Source organism: Manis pentadactyla, chromosome 17, assembly GCF_030020395.1.
Source record: "Manis pentadactyla isolate mManPen7 chromosome 17, mManPen7.hap1, whole genome shotgun sequence".
Taxonomy (NCBI): Eukaryota; Metazoa; Chordata; class Mammalia; order Pholidota; family Manidae; genus Manis; species Manis pentadactyla.
The window spans coordinates 22,257,066-22,275,494 of NC_080035.1; the positions used below are offsets into that span (position 1 = coordinate 22,257,066).

At 38.5% G+C, this 18,429-nt stretch overlaps 1 protein-coding gene across 1 annotated transcript in view; it reads right to left on the minus strand.

Annotated features, from left to right (window-relative positions):
- The window catches only part of DIAPH3 (diaphanous related formin 3), a 536,969-nt gene that overhangs the window by 447,768 nt on the left and 70,772 nt on the right, over positions 1 to 18,429 (minus strand). Inside the window, exon 3 of the mRNA XM_057494450.1 lies at positions 10,501 to 10,668. Coding sequence (XP_057350433.1) covers positions 10,501 to 10,668 — 168 coding nt within the window. The remainder of the gene's footprint in view (positions 1 to 10,500; positions 10,669 to 18,429) is intronic.

The window sequence follows — 18,429 nt, forward strand, 5'->3', positions numbered from 1 at the left end:
TTATTCTTTTTGATGCTACTATGAATGGAATTGTTTTCCGATTTCTCTTTCTATTGGTTCATTGTTAGTGTATAGGAAAGCCACAGATGTCTGTGTGTTAATTTTGTATCCTGCAACTTTACTGTATTCCGATATCAGTTCTCCTAGTTTTGGACTGGAGTCTTTCAGGTTTTTTATGTACAATATCAGGTCATCTGCAAATAGTGACAGTTTAACTTCTTCTTTACCAATCTGGATTCCTTGTATTTCTTTGTTTTGTTTAATTACTGTGGCTAGGACCTCCAGTAAGATGTTAAATAACAGTGGGGAGAGTGGGCATCCCTGTCTTGTTCCCAATCTCAGAGGAAAAGCTTTCAGCTTCTCGCTGTTCAGTATGACGTTAGCAGTGGGTTTATCATCTATGGCGTTTATTATGTTGAGGTACTTGCCCTCTATACCCATTTTGCTGAGAGTTTTTATCATGAAAGGATGTTGAATTTTGTCGAATGCTTTTTCAGCGTCTATGAAGATGATCATGTGGTTTTTGTCCTTCTTTTTGTTTATGTGGTGAATGATGTTGATGGATTTTCGAATGTTGTACCATCCCTGCATCCCTGGGATGAATCCCACTCGGTCGTAGTGTATGATACTTTTGATATACTTTTGAATTAGGTTTGTTAATATTTTATTGAGTATTACTGCATCCACGTTCATCAGGGATATTGGTCTGTAATTTTCTTTTTTGGTGGGGTCTTTGCCTGGTTTTGGTATTAGCATGATGTTGGCTTCATAGAATGAGTTTGGGAGTATTCCCTCCTCTTCTATTTTTTGGAAAACTTTAAGGAGAATGGGTATTACATCTTCTCTGTATGTCTGATAAAATTCCGAGGTAAATCCGTCCGGCCCACGGGTTTTGTTCTTGGGTAGTTTTTGATTACCGCTTCAATTTCTTTGCTCATAATTGGTTTGTTGAACTTTCATGTTTCTTCCTTGGTCAGTCTTGGAAGATTGTATTTTTCTAGGAGGTTGTCCATTTCTTCTAGGTTTTCCAGCTTGTTAGCATATAGGTTTTCATAGTAGTCTTTAATAATTCTTTGTATTTCTGTGGAGTCTGTCGTGAGTTTTCCATTCTTGTTTCTGATTCTGTTGATGTGTGTTGATTCTCTTTTTCTCTTAATAAGTTTGGCTAGAGGCTTATCTATTTTGTTTATTTTCTCAAAGAACCAAGTTCTTGGTTTCATTGATTTTTTCTATTGTTTTATTCTTCTCAATTTTGTTTATTTCTTCTCTCATCTTTATTATGCCCCTCCTTCTGCTGACTTTAGGCCTCATTTGTTCTTCTTTTTCCAGTTTCAATAATTGTGATGTTAGACTATTCTTTCAGGATTGTTCTTCCTTCTTTAAGTATGCCTGGATTGCTATATGCTTTCCTCTTAAGACTGCTTTCACTGTGTCCCACAGAAGTAGGGGCTTTTTGTTTTTGTTGTCATTTTTTTCCATATATTCCTTGATCTCTATTTTAATTTGTTCATTGATCCACTGATTATTTAGGAGCATGTTGTTAAGCCTCCATGTATTTGTGAGCCTTTTTGTTTTCTTTGTACAATTTATTTCTAGTTTTATACCTTTGTGGTCTGAAAAGTTGGTTGGTAGAATTTCAATCTTTTGGAATTTACTGAGGCTCTTTTTGTGGCCTAGTATGTGGTCTATTCTGGAGAATGTTCCATGTGCACTTGAGAAGAATGTATATCCTGTTGCTTTAGGATGTAGAGTTCTATAGTGTCTATTAGGTCCATCTGTTCTAGTGTGTTGTTCAGTGCCTCCACGTCCTTACTTATTTTCTGTCTGGTGGATCTGTCCTTCAGGGTGAGTGGCATGTTGAAGTCTCCTAAAATGAATGCATTGCATTCTATTTCCTCCTTTAGTTCTGTTAGTATTTGTTCCACATATGCTGGTGCTCCTGTGTTGGGTGCATATATATTTAGAATGGTTATGTCCTCTTGTTGGACTGAGCCCTTTATCATTATGTAGTGTCCTTCTTTATCTCTTGTTACTTTCTTTGTTTTGAAGTCTATTTTGTCTGATATTAGTACTGCAACCCCTGCTTTCTTCTCTCTGTTGTTTGCCTGAAATATGTTCTTCCATCCCTTGACTTTTAGTCTGTGCATGTCTTTGGGTTTGAGGTGAGTTTCTTGTAAGCAGCATATAGATGGGTCTTGCTTTTCTATCCATTCTATTACTCTGTCTTTTGACTGGTGCATTCAGTCCATTTACATTTAGGGTGACTATTGAAAGATATGTACTTATTGCCATTGCAGGCTTTAGATTCGTGGTTACCAAGAGTTCAAGGTTAGCTTCTTTAGTATCTTACTGCCTAACTTAGCTCGCTTATTGAGCTGTTATATGCACTGTCTGGAGATTCTTTTCTTCTCTCCCGTCTTATTCCTCCTCCTCTGTTCTTTATATATTGGTTGTTTTATTCAGGGCTCTTTCATGTTTCCTTTAACTGCTTTTAGTGGGTAATTGATTTAATTTTTTGCCTTTAGTTAGTATTTGGTTGGTCTGCTTTCTTTGCTGTGATTTTATTTTCTCTGATGACATCTGTTTAGTCTTAGGAGTGCTCCTGTCTAGAACAGTCCCTCTAAAATACCCTGTAGAGGTGGTTTGTGGGAGGCAAATTCCATCAACTTTTGCTTGTCTGGGAATTGTTTAATCCCTCCTTCATATTTAAATGATAATCGTGCTGGATACAGTATCCTTGGTTCAAGGCCCTTCTGTTTCATTGCATTAAATATATCATGCCATTCTCTTCAGGCCTTTAAGGTTTCTCTTGTGAAGTCTGATGATAGCCTGATGGGTTTCCCTTTATAGGTGACCTTTTTCTCTCTAGATGCCTTTGAAACTCTTTCCTTGTCCTTGATCTTTGCCATTTCAATTATTATGTGTCTTGGTGTTGTCCTCCTTGGTTCCTTTCTGTTGGGAGTTCTGTGTATTTCCATGGTCTGTTTGATTATTTCCTCCCCCAGTTTGGGAAAGTTTTCAGCAATTATTTCTTCAAAGACACTCTCTATCCCTTTTTCTCTCTCTTCTTCCTCTGGTACCCCTATAATGCAGATATTGTTCCTTTTGGATTGGTCACACAGTTCTCTTAATATTGTTTCATTCCTGGAGATCCTTTCATCTGTCTCTGCATCAGCTTCTATGCGTTCCTGTTCTCTGGTTTCTATTCCATCAATGGCCACTTGCATCTTATCCATTCTGCTTATAAATCCTTCCAGATTGTTTCATTTCTGTAATCTCCCTCCAGACGTCTTCCCTTAGCTCTTGTATATTTCTCTGCAGCTCTGTCAGCATGGTTATGACCTTTATTTATTCTTTTTCAGAAAGACTGGTTAGGTCTATCTCCTTCTCAGGGGTTGACTGTGATTTTTGTCTGTCTCAAATTCTGCCTTTTCATGGCAATAGAGATAGTTCGTGGAGCTGGCGCGAGTGACAGCTGGGAGAACGTCCCTTCCTGTTGGTTTGTGTCCCTCCTCTCCTGGCAGAACAGCGACCTCTAGCTGCTTGTGCTGGGCAGCTGCGTGCAGACGGGGCTTCTGATTCTTGCCCAGCCGCTATGGAGTTTATTTAGCTCTGCGGTTCCTGTGGGCGTGGCCTGCCTTGGGCTGCTGCTCCAATATGGGGAGCCACCTCGGAGGGGAAACAGCCTGGAGGCTTTTTATCTCCATGAGGGGCCTCCTAGGTGCACTGCTGCCCAGGGGGTTAGGGTGCCCAGAGTTCCCCGGGACTCCCAGATGCTAGGCTAAGTATCCCGGAATGCTTCCATTCAGTTGTGATGTCCTTGTCTCTTTAAGACTTTCAAAAAGCACTCACTTTTCTTTGTCCCAGGGGCACCAGATGCCGGACCTGCTCACAGCTCTTACTGTCCTGTTCCCCTAGTTTTCAGCACCCCATGAACGCACTGTGTCTGTGCTCTGGTGCGGATGGCTGGGGCTGGGTGTTTAGCAGTCCTGGGCTCCCTCTCCCTCCCTGCTCTGACTCCTCTCCTCCTGCCGGGAGCTGGGGTCAGGGGCCTCGGGTCCCGCCAGGTCAGAGCTTGTGTCTTACCCCCTTCGCAAGGTGCTGGGTTCTCGCGGGTGTGGATGTAGTCTGGCTGTTGTCCTGTATCTTCTGGTCTCTCTTGTATTTGTTGAATTTTCAAAAATATATGTGGTTTTGGGAGGAGATTTCCACTGCTCTACTCATGCCGCCATCTTGGCTCCGCCCTCCTGCATGGTATCACTGTTATGTGGGAGCTAAAAAGGCCAAGGTCATAGAAACAGAGTAGACTGGTGGTTGCTAGAGGTTAGGGGTGGGGGAAATGGGTAAAGGTGGTCAACGTATACAAATTTACTGTTGCAAGATGAGTAAGTTCTCCTGATCTAAGGTACGGCATGGTGACTCTAATTAATACTGTACTGTATGCTGCAAAATTGCTAAAGTAAATCTTAAAATTTCTAACTGCAGGAAGGAAAAAGAATGGTAACTATGTGACATGATGAACGTGTTAACAAACCTTATTATGATAATCATTTTGTAATATATACATCTATCAAATCATATTGTATACCATAAGCTTACACTATGTTATATGTCAGTTGTATCTCAATAAAGCTGGAAAAAAATTTTTTTAAATGATGAGTTCAGTTTCTGTTTTGTTGAGGTTTAGCATCTTCCAGAGTTGGTTATAGCTGCTCTTCTGTTGAAGACAAGGTACCAGAACAGAGGATATTCTCCAACATGAAAGGGCTCTAATCTCCCAGGAGCAGTGTGTAAGCAACCAAAGTGGATAAAGAAAAAGACAAGAGGGCTAGAGTCAATATAGAGAAAATAAAAGGACAGAGAGATAAGAAAACCTGGAAAGTAAACTAGTAAGAATTGGCCAGAGAAGAGGAAAATAAGGGAAAGGAGTGTCATGATTCCCAGAGAAATAAAAAAATGCAAACAAGAAGGAATAGTCAGCAATGCTACATATTGCAAATAGGATCTTATGATTAAAAAACCACTTACAGTTAAAAGGGTAAACATCTGGACCAAAACAACAATAAAAATTAAAAGCTAGTTGGAATAAACTACTCCTTGCAGAGAAGAGGCTCTGAAGGGAACAAGGTGAAGGACTGGAGCCAGGGGCCAAGAATGCATTAGCTTCGCATGAGCAGGATGTGGATCCCAGGCAAGAAGCAGGCCTGGGCCACCTAAGAGACACTGAACCCAAAAGCTGACTACAGCAGAGAAATGGGCTTATGCAAGACTGGAGCAGAAGGCCAGACAAGAGAGACATCACCAGTGACAAGAGAGTTACAGCTGAGACTGGAGGAAGGGGAACCATAAAAATACCACAGGAGCAAGGAATTGGAATTGTAATCTCCTACAACTCTGGCTGGCAAAATGGTGCCCCAAAGATGTCCATGCCTCAATTCCTGAATCCTGTAAACAAATTATATATATTACATGGCAAAATGGACTTTGCAGGTTACAAACTTTAAAACACGAAGATTATTTTACATTGTCTGGGTGAGCCCAATCTAATACATGAGCACTGAAAAGCAGAGCACTTTCTCCACATGGAAGTAAGAGATGCCACAGAAGAAGTCAGAGAGATCCTAAGAATGAGATGGATTTGATGCATCTGAGGTGTAGGGGCCCAAGGACACAAAAGAGGCCTCTGGGAAGTAAAGGAGCCCTCTGATGAGAGTCAGCAGGAAACCGAGACTTCAGGCCTCTAACGGCAAGGCCCTAGATTCTACCAACATGTATGCTGAAGGGGACTCTTCCCAAAGCCTCCAATGATAGCCCAGCCCCCTGACACAGAATTCAGTCTTGTGAAACCTAGAGAAACCAGGTGAGCGGACGTGGACTTCTGACCTACAGAGCTATGAGACAATATGTTGGTGCTGTTTTAAGCCACTGAATCTGGTAATCTTTTACAGCAGCAACAGGAAACTAATACAGCACCCCAGGACCCAAATGCCAGATTATAAATACCCTAGCCCAGAAGCATATTCTTGCCACTCCTCGTCTCACCTCCAACCCAATCCTGGAGGAGACAGATTCAGTCTATAGAGGATAGAAGTCAGGTGGAGAAACTGCACACACCAACCTCAATCCTCAACCACAACCTTTACCGAAGACTAAGGGGACCGGGTCTGAAAGGGAGAAAGGGAGAAGCTTTCTTTGAATGAAAATTTAGTTATTTATAATAAACTAGGGTTTTTATTATCTTAAAGTAAACAGAAAGCTCTTACACCTGCCTGGCATTTGCATCCAGAGGCAAGAAAGATTACACCAAGGAGGCTGATTTAAAGAGACAATGGCTGGAATAAACAGCCCCTTTCAGTTTGTTCCTACCATGTTCATCTCATTCAAAAAAACAGTAATACCTATGAACAGTCAGTTCAAGTCCAACCACTGAAATCTGACTTTCAAAAATCAAAGTTGTATATACAAATTCATGCAACCACTTCACATATCTAAATCCACAAAGAAACCAACTGGGCTTTCAGGTAAAAAATCCACTTTTACCAAAAGACAACTGGGAGGAAAAAAGCCCTGAAAAAGTAGTATAACTAAAAATTCATCACTGCTTTTTAAAAAGCATATTTTTAAAACACTATTGTTACCCAGAGACCAAGTAAATCAATTTCCTAAATAAAAGTGCATTGAGTAGAAATGCTAAAATATTACAGTATACTTCATATTCATTAAATAATCAATTAGTACAGTCTTTCAGAGGGATTGTCTGGAGGAGGGAAAAGAGGTTCTTCAAAGTTTTTACTTCATGGAGAAATTATTGAAATACCTCTGATAATGTTAAATAAGATTTTAAAAGTTGTACAATACTAAAACAAAGAAATCTAGATGCAAATTTTTAATGGTATGAAGCCTGTGTAGGTGCAAATACCAAAGCTTAAAATGGCAGATTGAATGCTGCTTCCTCGAAATAATTCTTGTTAATAAAAATAGTAGGTAGGTGTGCAAGCCAAAAATCAAACCCAAACTAAATGAACCATCCTCCACAAAACATAGAAACAGTTTTAAATTTGTCAAAAATGTTGTACACTGAAAAGCCTGATAAATATCACTAATCTATTTTCTGCAGCCTCAGAACTATCAACACGTTTTGAAATCTGACTTTCAAAAATCAAAGTTGTGTATGCAAATTCACGCAACCACTTCACATATCTAAATCTACAAAGAAATCAACTGGGCTTTCAGGTAAAAAATCCACTTTCACCAAAAGACAACTGGGAGGAAAAAAGCCCTGAAAAAGTAGTATAACTAAAAATTCCCTACAACTTACTGTGTTGTGATCAAGGAATCAGAAAGCAAAGGAAAGAACCTACTCCTCTTTTTTTTTTCTTTAAAGACCTTAGCTATGACAAACTCACTCATTAGCAAATTGGACAGCCCTGAGAAAGCAACACATTTCATTTTACTTCTTCTGAGTGGAGTTTGATTCCAAAAGATCTTCTGCCAACAGAGAAACCTATTTAAGATTTAACAAGTGATCTGGCCCAGTTATTAAATATGTATTCTGTAAACACTTCAAAATGTCAATATCCATCTGCCCTGTGCATATTAAAATTGATAATCTTACCCTTCTCCTGGCTAAGAGTAACAGAAAAATACTTCTAAAGTGATACTGTTCAGATCAGAATATCATAAAGTATCAATAAGTATCAATACTTTCTAGATAGTTGTACTTTTAATAGCTTGTGGTGATAAAATGTGTCCTAGTAAACATCTAACATCAAGAGCTATACTTATTAGTCATATGACACCAGCAATTCTGATCAAAAAGAAAATATTTTTCTTAACAAGAAAGTCATAAGTGAACCACAAAAGTAAATTTCCAGAATCTTAGATTACTTCGGAGGGTGGTTCCACATATAGTACATGGGTGAAGGGGTGGAGAGGGCACATGACTCTCTAAAGGCAGTATTGAAGAGAACTACCTTTAAACAACCTTAACAGACAAGGGCTAGCAAAAAACGGTTATAGGTTTTCTTCATTCTGGGCTGAAATGATATCAACCATAGTTACAAAGAGTTATTAAGGAGTTATACATATATGGTTAACTGAAACCAAAGTCAACACTTCATCAAGAGCTGATGTAACAGGTAGGAATCTCCCAAGTCAAGGGTGCCTGCAAAACAATATTAATAAAACATATGCTTAGTGATGAAAAGTTAAGAATCACAAAGACTAATTCAAAAATCCCATGAAGACACAAACTAGGCATTCTTTCTTATTGATAATCCATGTGTGATACCAGACACAAATACTTTGTTGATGAATAGAATAAGGCAGTAATAATAGCAAATACTTTGATGATTCCAGCTGAACAAAGAGACCAGCTCTTAACGTTCTCAAATTTCAAGCACATCTTACACTCTAAAGTAAATAGGCAAATGCAATAATTCCCCTAGAAACTAAATAAGGCTATCAAAACCAATAGGTGAAAGAGTACACAAAATAAATAATGACTGAAATAATATCCAACTACTCAAAATGGAATATAAAATCCTTCCATATTCTGCCCCAAATTTTTCCAACATCTCCCAAGTTCTCCTGTGAGCTATTAGTACCCTAACTCTGTCTTTGCTTCTGTTCCACATCTCAAAACAATAATGCTCTTTCCTTCTGCTTATTCGAAACCTCCTAACTTAAGACATTCCTCTAGGTCCATCCTCTCTACTAAATTTCCCTAAGCTACTACATAATACTATATACCTAAGCTACTATAATATCCTTTCTGTTTGGTTTCCCCTGATACTAATGAGGTATCTCAAAAATTAATTCTTCCTACTCCAAACTTACAAAGAACTTAATCATTAAATACCACCTTCTGGGATTTCTCACACATTTAATCTTTTGAATTTTTGTTTTGAACCCTAAGAGAGAAGCAGCTTGAGGGTAGAACTATATATGTAGATAATCTATCTGCATGGAATTAGCTTTAATTTTGTGGTATATGGCTTGAATATACTTAACATACATGAGTTATTGGTCAAATGAGTTCAGTCAGCTTAAAAGACAAGAGCTGAACCAGAACTATTATTATTTTGAACTAACGGAGGAAGACCAAACAATGCTATGTGCCTCTGTCCCAAAATGAGTGTTCAGGTCTACAGAGATGACTGTTACAGGACTATATAAATTTGGTTAAACCTGAGAAGTAAGAAAGGAATCAAACAAATGAAAAAAACACACACATAACAGTGAAATACACAGAAGAACACTGTGACCACCACTCTGAATGCAAAGAAATCCAGACATACCACTTAATCTATGAAACAAAATTTAGTGTATATGGTTTCCTTTATTCTGCATATTTTAAAAATACATTTTTCTTCAGGTTCTTGTCTTTGTAATCTTAAAGTTCTCTATGCCCAAAATTCCATTTTAAATGACATCAGAAATCACCCTATGGAACACAAATTCCAAACGTATTTAGTGTTCCATTAACATGAGCAAAAGCTAAGGCTTTTCAAAAATGAACACATGGGACTACAGCAAGCTAAAAAGCTCTGTACAGCAAAGGAAACCATCAGCAGAACAAAAAGGCATCCTACAGAGCGGGAAACTATATTTCTAAATGACATATCCAACAAAGGGTTAACATCCAAAATATATAAAGAACACATATGCCTCAACAATCAAAAAGCAAATAACCCGATTAAAAAATGGGCAGAGGATATGAAGAGACAATTCTCCAAGGAAGAAATTCAGATGGACAACAAGCACATGAAAAGATGCTCCACGTCACTAATTATCAGAGAAATGCAAATTAAAAGCACAATGATATATCACCTCACACCAGTTAGGATGGCCAGCATTGAAAAGCATAAGAACAACAAATGCTGGCAAGGATGCGGAGAAAGGGGAACCCTCCTACGCTGCTGGTGGGAATGTAAGCTAGTTCAACCATTGTGGAAAGCAAAATGGAGTTTCCTCAAAAAACTAAGAATAGAAATACCATTTGACCTGGGAATTCCACTAACGGGAATTTATCCAAAGAATACAAGTTCTCAGATTCAAAAAGACATATGCACCCCTATGTTTATTGTTTATTGCAGCACTATTTATGATAGCCAAGATATGGAAGCAACCTAAGTGTCCATCAGTAGATGAATGGATAAAGAAGATGTGGTACATATACACAATGGAATACTATTCAGCCATAAGAAAGAAACAAATCTTACCATATGCAACAACATGGATGGAGCTGGAGGATATTATGCTCAGTGAAATAAGCCAGGTGGAGAAAGACAAGTGTCAAATGATTTCCATCATTTGTGGAGTATAACAACGAAGCAAAACTGAAGGACCAAAATAGCAGCACACTCAGAGACTCTAAGAAGGGACTAGCCAGTTACCAAAGGGGAAGGGTGGGGGAGAGGGGGAAAATTTTTTTAAAAGAAAAGAAAAAAAGCCAAGGATTTTACTTCAAATATTTAATGAAGAATCAAAAATTCTTACCATCATCTTTTCAAAAAGTTCTAAGACTTCACTCTCTGATGGTGGCTTCAAAATGCTTTCCATCATCTCTGAAGAGCAATCATTGCTTGCAAATGCAGTCTTCAGGTTGGAAACTGGAGGTCTCTCTTTCTTGCTCCCTGGAATTCTTATGCTGGCAAATTTGTCCAGCTACAGAGAAAGATAGAAGACTACATATATAAGCATTTCCTTCTCCAACATTTAATACCAAAAGTAAAAAACCAAACAGGGTCAACCACATTGTCACTGCGATTTTATCAGGAAGCACTCAGCCCTAGAATCTTTAAAATTGTTTAAAGTATATACAAAATAAGTGAAAAGTTTCAGTAAACATCCTATCGAAAGGCAGAAGAGAAATCACATAACCTCAAAAGATTTCTCCTAATCTTAAAATTATAAAATTGAGATTCTAATGACAGGCAATCTTTGGTTTACAGATTAGCAAACTAACAAGCAATTTTACAAAGGTAACTGAGCTAATTTAGTGGTTGGCAATCAAACCAGAATCCAGTGTCCTGACTCCCAGCCTCTTTGACCAGTGCCCTTTTCATTGTGAATACTACACTCTGTGAGAGACCAGCAGTGTGAGTGGGGTAGGGGGGAGGGAGGCAGGGGGTTGGCAGCACATGATTTAGGAATTTTAAGAATAAATTCTATCTCTATTTTCATAGTCTGTTAACCTGAAAAATACAAAATGTCTCTTTATATCAGATTGATCTGAATTTGAATTCATGAGCAACTACAGAGTAGGCTGTCTAAGGAAATAAAGTTGGATTTTGTTTAATTTGTTTCTTCTACAACCAGATCCTCAAATACTTTGCTGATATTTTTAAATGTAGAGGTATTAGTTTACAAAGCTAACTGATCATTCATTAAAAACCACTTGAATTTTACAAGTTCTATTCTTCACAGAGAACCCATATTCATACAATGTTTGAAGTGGTAATAATCAAAAAGGAAAAAAGTCCTAAAGTAGGTATTAAGAATAGAAGTGTACTTAAAAAGTACAATGATTTCATGAATTGTTCAGCTGTGTATATTATTAAAAACTACTGTTTTTATATATATATATACATACATATTTATATACACCCATAGAAGTACATATATACATATATAATATATAGACCTGTACTACTCATTATAGTAACCACTAGCCATGTGTGGTTATATAAATGCAAATTAGGTTAAAAGTTCAGTTCCTTAATTGTAGTAGCCACACACACATCAAGTGCTTAAGGGCCACATGTGCTAGTAGCTTCCCTATTTCTTAAAGTACATATAGAATATTTCTATCATCACAGAATGTTCTATCTACTGTATAGAGCTAGTATATAGTCCATTTAAGAAATATAACACTTAAAATTCTCAGTTTAAGAGGACAGTAATCACAGTATTGATTACTCACTTCACTAAATAGGATTTCTTAAAATAATGAGACGTAAAAGTAATAATGATTATCTTTAAAAATAGATCTATAAATTCACTGTGAAGATAACACCTAGGAAAGATACTATGTACCAAATGGTCTAACATGACCTAAATGTTAAAGTACCAAAAACAGGACAGCTTCCAGTGGGATTTAGAAAGTAGTCATGATTAAAAATGGTGGTGTGAGAGGTGAGACAGAAACTTCCTCCCAAAACCATATAACATGAAAATACAGCAAATATATATAATCGTGAAAGAGCAACAGAAAAGAACGCTGTGAGAGAAGTACAGAATATGATACCTAATATATATATATAAAGAATGGAGAAGGAAGAAAAAGGAGGAAAAAAGAAAAAACACCCTTTAGATTGTGTTTGTAATAGCATACTAAGTGAGTTAAGCTAGACTGTTAGATAGTAAGGAAGTTACCCTTGCACCTTTGGGAACCACAAATCTAAAGCCTGCAATGGCAGTAAGTACATACCTATCAATAATCACCCTAAATACACCAATCAAAAGACAGAGTGTCACTGAATGGATAAAAAGCAAGACCCATCCATACGCTGTCTACAAGAGACTCATTTCAAACCCAAAGACATACACAGACTATAAGTGAAGGGATGGAAAAAGATATTTCATGTAAACAATAGGGAGAAAAAAGCAGGTGTTGCAGTATGAGTATTAGACAAAATAGACTTTAAAACAAAGAAAGTCACAAGAGATAAAGGACATTACATAATGCTAAAGGGGTCAGACCAAAAAGAGGATATAACCATTATAAATATATATGCACCCAACACAGGAGCACCTACATATGTGAAACAAATACTAACAGAATTAAAGGGGGGAATACAATGTAATACATTCATTTTAGGAGACTTTAACACACCACTCACTCCAAAGGACAGATCAACAGAGGCACTAAGCAACACATTAGAACAGATGGACCTAACAGACATCTACAGAACACTCCACCCAAAAGGAGCAGGATACACATTCTTCTCAAGCACACATGGAACATTTTCAAAAACAGATCATATACTAGGCCACAAAAAGAGCCTCAGTAAATTTCAAAAAGATTGAAATTGTACCAACTAGCTTCTCAGCCCATAAAGGTATAAAACTAGAAATAAATAATGCAAAGAAAACAAAAAAGCCCAAAAACACATGGAGGCTTCACAACATGCTCCTAAATAATCAATGAATCAATAACCTAATAAAAACAGAGATCAAGCAATGTATGAAGACAAATGAAAACAATAAACACCGCAAAAATCTGTGGGATGCAGCCAAGCCTGTGCTAAGAAGAAAGTATATTGCAATACAGGCCTACCTCAGGAAAGAGGAATAATCCCACAAGAACAGTCTAAACTCACAGTTAATGAAACTAGAAAAAGAAGAACCAATTAGGCCCAAAGTCAGTAAAAGGAGAGATATAATAAAGATCAGAGCAGAAATAAATAAAATTGAGAAGAATAAAACAATAGAAAGAATCAATGAAAGCAGGAGCTGGTTCATTGAGAAAATAAACAAAATAGACAAACCCCTAACCAGGCTAATCAAGAAAAAAAGAGAGTCTACGCACATAAACAGAACCAGAAATGAGGAAGGAAAAATCACTATGGACACCACAGAAATACAAAGAATTACTAGAGAGTACTATGAAAAATTACATGCTAACAAACTGCATAACCTAGAAGAAATAGACAACTTTCTAGAAAAATACAACCTTCCAAGATTGACCCAGGAAGAAACAGAAAATCTGAACAGACCAATTACCAGCAACAAAACTGAATTGGTAATTAAAAAATTACCTAAGAACAAAACTCCTGAACCAGATGGCTTCACCACTGAATTTCATCAAACATTTAGTGAAGACCTAACACCCATCCTTCTTAAAGTTTTCCAAAAAATAGAAGAAGAGGGAATACTTCCAAACTCATTCTATGAAGCCACATCACTAATACCAAAACCAGGCAGACACCATAAAAAAGGAAAATTACAGACCAATATCCCTGATGAATATAGATGCAAAAATCATCAACAAAATATTAGCAAACCACATTCAAAAATACAATCAAAAAGATCATCCATCATGATCAAGTAGGATTTATTCCAGGGATGCAAGGATGGTACAATATTCAAAAATCCATCAACATCATCCACCATATCAACAAAAAGGACAAAAACCACATGATCATCTCCATAGATGTTGAACATGCATTTGACAAAAGTCAACATCTATTCATGATAAAAATTCTCAACAAAATGGGTATAGAGGGTAAGTACCTCAACATACTAAAGGCCATATACAACAAACCCACAGCCAACATAGTACTTAACAGCAAGAAGCTGAAATATCAGTAGATGAATGGATAAAGATGTGGTACATATACTCAGTGGAATACTATTCAGCCATGAGAACAAAACAAGTCCTACCATTTGCAACAATAGGGATGGAGCTAGAGGGTATTATGCTCAGTGAAATAAGCCAGGTGGAGAAAGACAAGTACCAAATGATTTTACTCATTTGTGGAGTATAACAACAAAACAAAACTGAAGGAACAAAACAGCAGAAGACTTACAAAACCCAAGACGGGACTAGCGGTTACCAATGGGGAGGGGTGGGGGAGGGTGGGTGGGGAGGGAGGGTGAAGGGGATTGAGGGGTATTATGATTGATACACGTGGTGTGGGGGTGGGTCACAGGGAAGGCAGTGTAGCACAGAGAAGACAAGTAATGAATCTGGCATCTTACTACACTGATGGACAGTGACTGCAATGGAGTGTGGGGGGACTTGGTAATATTGGTGAATGTAGTAATCACTGTTTTTCATGTGAAACTTTCATAAGAATTTGTATCACTGATACCTTAATAAAAAATAAACTAAGAAAAAAGAAAGTAGTCACAAAACACTACTGCTCTTATCGTAACAACCAAAACAAACCAGAAAGCCTATTAGTTGTTGTTTTTAACCCATCAGGAAGTTGAAGACACATTGAAACCTGTAAGAACTATCAGAAGTGACATGTTTGTCTTACTCCAGACCAACAGTTAGGGAGTAAGTTGAACAAGGTAATGAAAACCAGACAAATTTTTGATGAACTACTGAGAGGTACATGGGTGCCGCCATGAGAGAGAGAGATTAGAATTTTAAGGAGACCCAGTTATGAAGCCCCAGGCATACTACCAACTCTTTCCCTCAATTTCTTACCAGTGTAGGGGGAAGTATGCCAATGGCTGGAGCTAAGGCAGGAAGGCAGGGAGATGTCCCCTGAGGTCCCACCCCACATAAAGCAATGCCCTCCAAAGGCTCTGAACTAGACAAAAGGCCTGAGAGAAATCCTCATGGTGCATTCTGGGACTTCAGAGTACCTAACAGTGGCCCTCTGAAGGCTAGGGGCAGACACCATGTCAGAGAAAGATTTCCTGAAGAAACAGACCCAGAGGTGAAACTGAAACCAAAACACTCTACCTTAACCATAAAAAGGCATCAGTACTCTAAAGCAGAGTTACCCCAGTTTTGAAAGCTAGTTCAGTTGTAATGTCAAAAAATAGACTGCCAGGGTCTCATTAGTAATCAGAAACATTAGAAGCTATGGATTAGCTAAATCAAATTAAGGCAGCACCTTTGCCAAACCCAGGAGAGATCACACTGACTCAGCCCTGATTCTAGCAGCCTTAAGAAGGGCATGTGCTTTCTTGGAAGCAAGATGTATGTTAGTTTCTACTGAATTAAATAAAATATCCACCATACAACCAAATATTGTGAGACACGCAAAGGAACAAAAAAATATAATAATCAAAAAAAGCAGACCTAAAGATGGCCCTGATGGTGGAATTACCACACAAACTTTTTAAAGATTTACAAAAACACTAGAAGATATAATGAAGAGTGGACACAATGCACAACAGGGGTAACTACAGTACCAAAGTCATGGACATTATTAGTTTTCTAATTATAAATTTAATATATAAAAAAATGAAGAATTCATTAGATGGGTTTGAGAGTAACCTGAGACTTCTGTCAAAAAGATGGCAGAAACCTGCTCCACACATACACTAAGGAAGCAACTACAGCAAACACAACTAACCCTGAAAACAACCTGAAGACTGCAGAAGAGACCACCTACATCTGGTGAGGAAAAGAAGACCACAGAGAAGGGTACAGTGTCAGTCATGATCAATCGGAACCCCAGCCCTTCCCCCATCCCAGACCACAGACCAGAGGAAGAGGAACCGAGTAGGGAGAGGACAGATGCTCAGGAACTCTGTGCCATCTGGCCCTCGAGATCTGCTGTGGGCACAGGAGTACACATTACACTGGGCTTTCGTGATTAGCAGGGTAGACTACCAGGGGGAGTTAGAGCACTCTGGGATGTGAGACTCCTGCTGCTTGTGAGGACAGCCACACTCCATCAGTCTGCAGAGATCCAACACAGAGGGGACAGTTTGAAAGATTTACCAGCAGTGACAACGGTAACAGAGAGGCAGGGGTTGTATGAAGCTCTCTCTGCAGGAGAAAGGACAGCTCGATGATGTTTCTCCAGCACACCCTCAGCCCCAATGGTCAGGCTCTCAGGGGAGTCAGCCCTAAATGCTCCAACCCCCTAGCTGGCAGCTCAGCCCCAAGGTACTTCTCTGTGCACCCATCCACCTGGTCTACTCATCCCAACAGCAGTCAGACTTTGCAGCCTGGCAGGCACAGGGAGGCTTTCTCAGCTTTCCTGGCCCTTTGCCAACCCAAATGGGGACAGGGCTGCAGGAGCGAGCCAGCTCCAAATGCTCCTTCTCCTCACTGGCAGCCTAGCTTGGCACCTTGTTCCACCCACTCGATTATCCCAGCACCACCACCAGGGCTGCAGGGCAGGCAGAGAGTGGCCCCACCCACAATGAACCCAGCAAAACCACCTCTGCAAGGCCAGCAAAGGGTCTGTGATGACAGAGAACAACCACTGCCAGCAGACAGGCAAAAGGTGGCCTCACCCACAATGATCCCCACAGAAGAACTAGCTACATGGTTCAAAAAGGGATTCTGCCAACAGAGATCAGCCACTGATGGCAGACAGAGGGAAAGGCAGCCTGCCCATGGTCCACCAACAGCAGCTGTGGCTCCTCAAAAGAGAACCAGGCATTGGTGAACAAAGAGTCTTGAGCCTCTGGGCATCACAGGATGCCTTCTTCATAAAGCCATTACTCTCTAGACCAGGATGCATAGTGGATCTATCTAATACAAAGAAAGAAACAAAGAAATACAGGTAAAATGAGGAAGCAGAGGAATATGTTCCAAACAAAAACAACAGGATAAGACAGCAGGAAGTGAGCTAAATGAAATGGAGATGACCAATCTTCTTGATTAAGATTTCAAAGTGTCAGTCATAAATATGCTTATTGATCTGCAGAAAGGTACTGAAGATCTCATGGAGGATTTCAACAAACTAAGAGTTGAAAAAGAGCCACTCAGAGCAAAAGAATACAGTAACTAAAATGAAATATACAGTGAAAAGAAGGAATAATAGTTTGATGCAAGTAGAGGAGACAATCAAGGAGTTGGAAATAAGAGAACAGGAAAACCATGAAGCCCAGGGACAGAAAGAAAAAAATCTCTAGAATCAAGAGGATGCTAAGAGAGCTGTGTGACAACTCCAAATGAAACAATAATCACATAATAGGGGTACCAGGAGGAGAAGAGAGAGACAAAGGAGTACAAAGTCTCTTTGAAGAACTAATTGCAGAAAACTTCAATCTGGGGAAATAGACACCAAGATCCCAGAAGCACACTGAGCCTCTAACAAAAGGAACCCCAGAAAGATAACACCAAGTCATATAATAAATAAAATGACAAAGATTGAGGATAAAGAAAAGGTATTGAAAGCATCTAGAGAAATGCAAAAAATTACTTATAAGGGCACCACCATAAGGTTATCAGATTTCTCAGCAAAAATTTCACAGGCCAGAAGGGAGTGGCAGGAAATATTTAATGAGTTGAAACAGGACATTCAACCAAGAATCCTTTACCATGCAAGGTTATTGTTCAGAATTGAAGGAGAGATTAAAAGTTTCCCAAAACAATGAAAGGTAAAAGAACTCACCACCAGTAAACTGGACTTAACAGGATATGTTAAAGGGACTTCTGTAGATGTGAATGTTCTTAAGATGAAATCGTTTTTACCCGTGAAAATAAACCCCCAGTAAAGGTACCAGACCAATTATTACTAAGCGAGTATTAAGTTAAAAAAAAAATTTTTAAGTAGTAAAACCAACTATACACAAAATCAATCAACAGATACACAAAAAATGCAGATTATGACATTCAATACATAAAGTGTGGAGGAGGAAGAAGAAGAAAAAATACTTTTAGACTGTGTTCAAAACACAGCAACCCAATACAGACTACTTTTTATACAGGAAACTATCTATGAACATTATGGCAACCACAATCCAAAAGCCTACAAAAAATACAGAAAAAAATTTTTTAAA